The 5,000-nt window shown below is 52.4% G+C and overlaps 1 protein-coding gene across 1 annotated transcript in view; it reads left to right on the top strand.

Annotated features, from left to right (window-relative positions):
- The first annotated feature begins 733 nt into the window (after positions 1–733).
- The window catches only part of LOC139214375 (erythroferrone), a 10,374-nt gene continuing 6,107 nt past the window's right edge, over positions 734–5,000 (top strand). Inside the window, exons 1-4 of the mRNA XM_070845217.1 lie at positions 734–800; positions 942–1,360; positions 3,080–3,196; positions 3,786–3,900. Coding sequence (XP_070701318.1) covers positions 1,001–1,360; positions 3,080–3,196; positions 3,786–3,900 — 592 coding nt within the window. The 5' untranslated portion in view covers positions 734–800; positions 942–1,000. The remainder of the gene's footprint in view (positions 801–941; positions 1,361–3,079; positions 3,197–3,785; positions 3,901–5,000) is intronic.

Raw genomic sequence — 5,000 nt, forward strand, 5'->3', positions numbered from 1 at the left:
CCAACAATACCAATACTGGTAGAACTACTACATCTACTAGTATTACTACTACTACTGAGTACTGAGTACTAGCACTGATGAGTCCAGCGTGGAGCTCGTGTCACAGGAAGCGTTTCAGCAGGACACCAAACTAAATCTGACTAAACTCGGCTACAGTAAACTAATATTAAATCATCGGCATCTCATCACCATGGTAACCACTGCTAGTGATACTAGTGATACCACTGTTACTGTTACCGCTGCCGACTGAGTGAAGCTTAACCTGAGTCTAAACTGGAGACCTGGGACATGAACTCTTCTGGTGTGTTAATAGATCCAAACCTGCCACATATGGTTCAGATGATGTAAAACACCAAGTATGTAAAGCACATATATGGTCATATATCAGGTTTCTGTCAGTTGCAGCATTAGGACCCTGCAGAGCCTAAGAAAGAGGAGAAGAAGAGGAGAAGAGGAGGAGGAGGAGGAGGAGGAGGAGGAGGAGGAGAAAAACAAAGTCGAGGCAAAGAAAGACAAATGATGGGAGAGGAGATAAAACAGAGAGACAGACGGACGCTGAGGAGACACGAAGGAAAAGACTGCAGACAGACGAGGTGACAGCTTCAGATCCAGAGACAGATAGAGGAGGAGGAGGAGGAGGAGGAGGAGGAGGAGGGGCTGAGGAAGAAGAGGAGGAGTCAGGGAGGAGGGACGCAGATAAAAGACAGACTCTGCAGAAGATCAGAGAAGACAAACGCTGTCTGCAGCCTGAACGACGGAGGAGGACGGGAGGACTGCACTGAAAGACCGGAGAGGAAGAGGTGGAAAAAGAGGAGGAGGAGGAGGAGGAGGAGGAGGAGGAGGAGGAGGAGGAGGAGGAGGCAGCAAACCACCCACAGAGAGAAACTTTCCTCACACAGACTCACTGTTTGAACGCTCACACTGTGTTTATGTGTTCACAGCTGCTGACGACGGAAAGTTCACTGTGAAGACGGACGAGGAGCCGCAGAAGCTTCATCACATGACCTGCAGGAGCAGAACACGAGCCCCACACATCCTTACAGTTCAGCTGATCTACGAGGAGCAGACTTACCGCAGTGCATCATGGGAACATCTTCTACCTAAACGCCTTCGTCCTCCGGTTCCACCTCCACCACACCCGCCCAGCATGCTGGTCAGGTCGTCCCAGGGAAGGAGCTCTCCGGGCGGGGCAGGAGGGCTGCTGCTGCTCCCTCTGCTCCTGGGACTGATGACGACGACGACGATGATGATGATGATGATGATGGTGGCGACGACGGAGGCGGCGAGCGTTGAGGAGATGGAGAGCGAGGAGAGTCAGGAGATCCTGGAGGAGGACGAGGCCGCCAGCACCGAGGCTCTGGTAAGAGTTCAGAGCAGAAAAGCTGTTTATTAAAGGTAGGAGCTTCACCTGGGGGGGGGGGGTGATGAAGGCCTCTGCACTCTCACTGGATGCAGTGAATCACTTCACTGCTGTAAACACACTGGACAGGCAGGTAGAAATAACCAACAATCAACACCTGTGTGCACCCCAGTGATGGAGGCTGCACCTCATGGGAACCGTAGTTTTACATACAAATGGCAGCCGTAGTTCAGGAGGTGGACTGGGTCTACCTGCCCTCCGTGCTGCCTTCACAGGACTCACTGCATCCAGCACATCATCATTTATTCATGGTACAAAAAGACGATTCATCGATTAGCTGATCAACAGAACGTTATTAACGACATGATCGTCCCCCGATTACGATCATCATCGTCATTAGATTATTAAGATCCGTTGAGACGTTTATTGTCTCCAGACGTGGACACAGAAGGATGTTTCTAGAGAACAGATCATATCCAGGTAAAGACGTCAGACATCAGAGGTCACATGACCAACACAACCATTCAGGGTTCACAGGGTTCCTGGTCTGAGGGGGTACCTGTGGGGGGGGGCTGTGAGGGGGGGTACCTGAGGAGGGGGTACCTGTGGGGGGGGACCTGAGGAGGGGGTACCTGAGGAGGGGGTACTTGTGGGGGGGGGGGCTGAGGAGGGGGTACCTGTGAGGGGGGGTACCTGAGGAGGGGGTACCTGTGGGGGGGACCTGAGGAGGGGGTACCTGTGGGCGGGGTATCTGAGGAGGTGTGTACCTGAGGAGGGGGTACCTGTGGGGGGGGGTACCTGAGGAGGGGGTACCTGTGGGCGGGGTATCTGAGGAGGTGTGTACCTGAGGAGGGGGTACCTGTGGGGGGGGGGGCCTGAGGAGGGGGTACCTGAGGAGGGGGTACCTGTGGGGGGGGGCCTGAGGAGGTGTGTGCCTGTGGGGGGGGGGCCTGAGGAGGTGTGTGCCTGTGGGGGGGGACCTGAGGAGGTGTGTACCTGTGGGGGGGGGCTGAAGTCTTGTGGCCTGAGGCTGCTCCACACACTCGCTGGCGGCCTGGTGGGAAGTCCTTCGTGTAAAAGATGCTGAAACACATTGAGCAGCTCATTAATGTCTTGTGCTGAGAGAAGATCCAGGGAATCCAGAGGATCCAGAGGATCCAGGGGATCCAGGGGATTCACCACTCAGCAACAGACCGTCCAGCATTAGTATGGTCATCGTTAACTAACCGGCACTAACTAACACTTCATACATGTCAGTTTACACTCCAAACCAGCAGCGTGTCACACCTGAGCAGACGGTAGATGTCTGAACTGAAAAGTTGCTGATTCCCTGTTGATCGATTCATCAACGACTGAACAACAATAAAACAAGTCCAGGGGAACGTCACATGGTGTTGATGCTTCCGCTTAATTAATCATTTAAGTCGTCCTTAAAGCAAAACACACAACAAACCAGTTCAGGTTCAGTCCGGCTTCCCTGTTTCCTCACGGCGGCCTGAGGGTCTCTGCTTCTGGACCGTTGGACCGATAAGAGGAACAGAGTCCACGTGGCCTTCTGAACATTTCTAAACAGCTCACACAGAAATGTTTGATGCACATTTCAGGCCTGAACTTGAACTTAAACTAAGTCCTCCTTTGGACGGCTGACAGCCAATCAGACGGAGGACTCTCTGTGACATCAGACTAAATGAACCCTGTGGTGTGTTCGCTGTCCTCCAGGAGCCGCCGGCCTCCGACCTCTCCAGAGTGTCTCCTCTCAGCTCCTGGCTGATCTTCAGAAGAAACTCCAACAAGGGAGACAACCGCAGAACCAAAGGCTCCAGGAGAACCTCCAAGGTAAAGACGGGTCACATGACACACTACGCACCAATCAGACGTCCTGTTTGGGGCTCCAGTCATCAAATCTTCCCGTTCAGACCCAAACCAGCAGCCTGTTGGCTCCTCTCAAACACCACAGCACCACGACTACAGCCGGTCTGACGGAATCACTCACCTGGTGCCAGGTTAGGTTCAGGGTGATGAGGCCCACTCAATATTCCCATCATGCCTCTGGCCCAGCTAGGCTGTTGATTGGCTCGTACCACAGCGGTGATGTCATTCAGCAAGAAATAAAAAAACAAAAACAACAACAAAGATTTACAGATTAACCCCCCACACAGACAGGAGGTGAGACGGGAGGTGAGACGGGAAGTCAGACGGGAGGTGAGACAGGAGGTCAGACAGGAAGTGAGACAGGATGTCAGACAGGAAGTCAGCCAGGAGGTCAGACAGGAGGTGAGACAGGAAGTCAGTCAGTTTGGCCCTCCAGCCAATCAGAACCAGGTAAAACATCAGGTGACTCCTTCAGCCGCCAGTAAGCAGAAAACGTTACTTGTACAGACGACAGGAGCAGAATAACACAACAGCTCTGTTCTGGTCTCTGCAGCATGGCCTTCCAGGCCCTCCAGGACCTCCAGGACCCCAGGGGCCTCCTGGCCCCCCTGCCCCCCTCCTGCCCCAACAACAGGAGCTCATCCAGGAGCTGCAGCTGAAGCTGAGAGGTGAGACCTCAGCGATGGACTGAGACTGAGCTGAGATCAGACTCATCTCGACTGACCGAGCTAGGCTAACAGTTTCCACCCACTTCCAGTGTTTGTGCTAAGCTAGGCTAACAGTTTCCTCCTACTTCCGGTGTTTGTGCTAAGCTAGGCTAACAGTTTCCACCTACTTCCAGTGTTTGTGCTAAGCTAGGCTAACAGTTTCCACCCACTTCCAATGTTTGTGCTAAGCTAGGCTAACAGTTTCCACCCACTTTCAGTGTTTGTGCTAAGCTAGGCTAACAGTTTCCACCTACTTCCAGTGTTTGTGCTAAGCTAGGCTAACAGTTTCCACCCACTTCCAGTGTTTGTGCTAAGCTAGGCTAACAGTTTCCACCCACTTCCAGTGTTTGTGCTAAGCTAGGCTAACCAGGAGGGGTTTCAGTTAAGATGGAGAATAAAAACACTTCCAGTTCAGTTACTCAGTGGATCTGCACACAGAAACAGCATCTGTGCTGCTGTAGTGCTTCACTTTCACTCTGTTTTCTGTATGTATGTTATATAAACACAGGGCTGTGTGTGTGTGTGTGTGTGTGTGTGTGTGTGTGTGTCTGTGTGTGTCTGTGTGTGTGTGTGTGTGTGTGTGTGTGTGTGTGTGTGTGTGTGGAGGCAGGCTGTCTGAGTCCTTAATAGGGGTAATTTTGTGGAGCGTGGATGTGAGTTGGCTCAGCAGCAGGATTCCTGACATTCCTGCTGACTGATGGTGTGTCTTTGTTACTTTCTGCATGTGTGTGTGTGTGAGTGTGTGATTTTGTTCGTTCATGCATGTTGCTCGTTTTCCTCCATCAGGTTACTTCTGTGTGTTTGAACTCTAAACGTGTTGCCTGTGATGTCGACATGAATCTCATCATACGTGTGCAGAGCAGCTCAGAGATCCACCACACAGACACACTAACGCCACGACTCACAGCAACAAGCGTGTCACAGCCGTGCTCAGCAATGTAGCGTGTTTCTGTAGCGTGTGGTGTGGATCTCAGGCGTGTGGTGTGGATCTCAGGCTTGTGGTGTGGATCTCAGGCTTGTGGTGTGGATCTCAGGCGTGTGGTGTGGATCTTAGGCGTGTG

Source organism: Pempheris klunzingeri, chromosome 15 (assembly GCF_042242105.1).
Source record: "Pempheris klunzingeri isolate RE-2024b chromosome 15, fPemKlu1.hap1, whole genome shotgun sequence".
NCBI classification, from domain to species: domain Eukaryota; kingdom Metazoa; phylum Chordata; class Actinopteri; order Acropomatiformes; family Pempheridae; genus Pempheris; species Pempheris klunzingeri.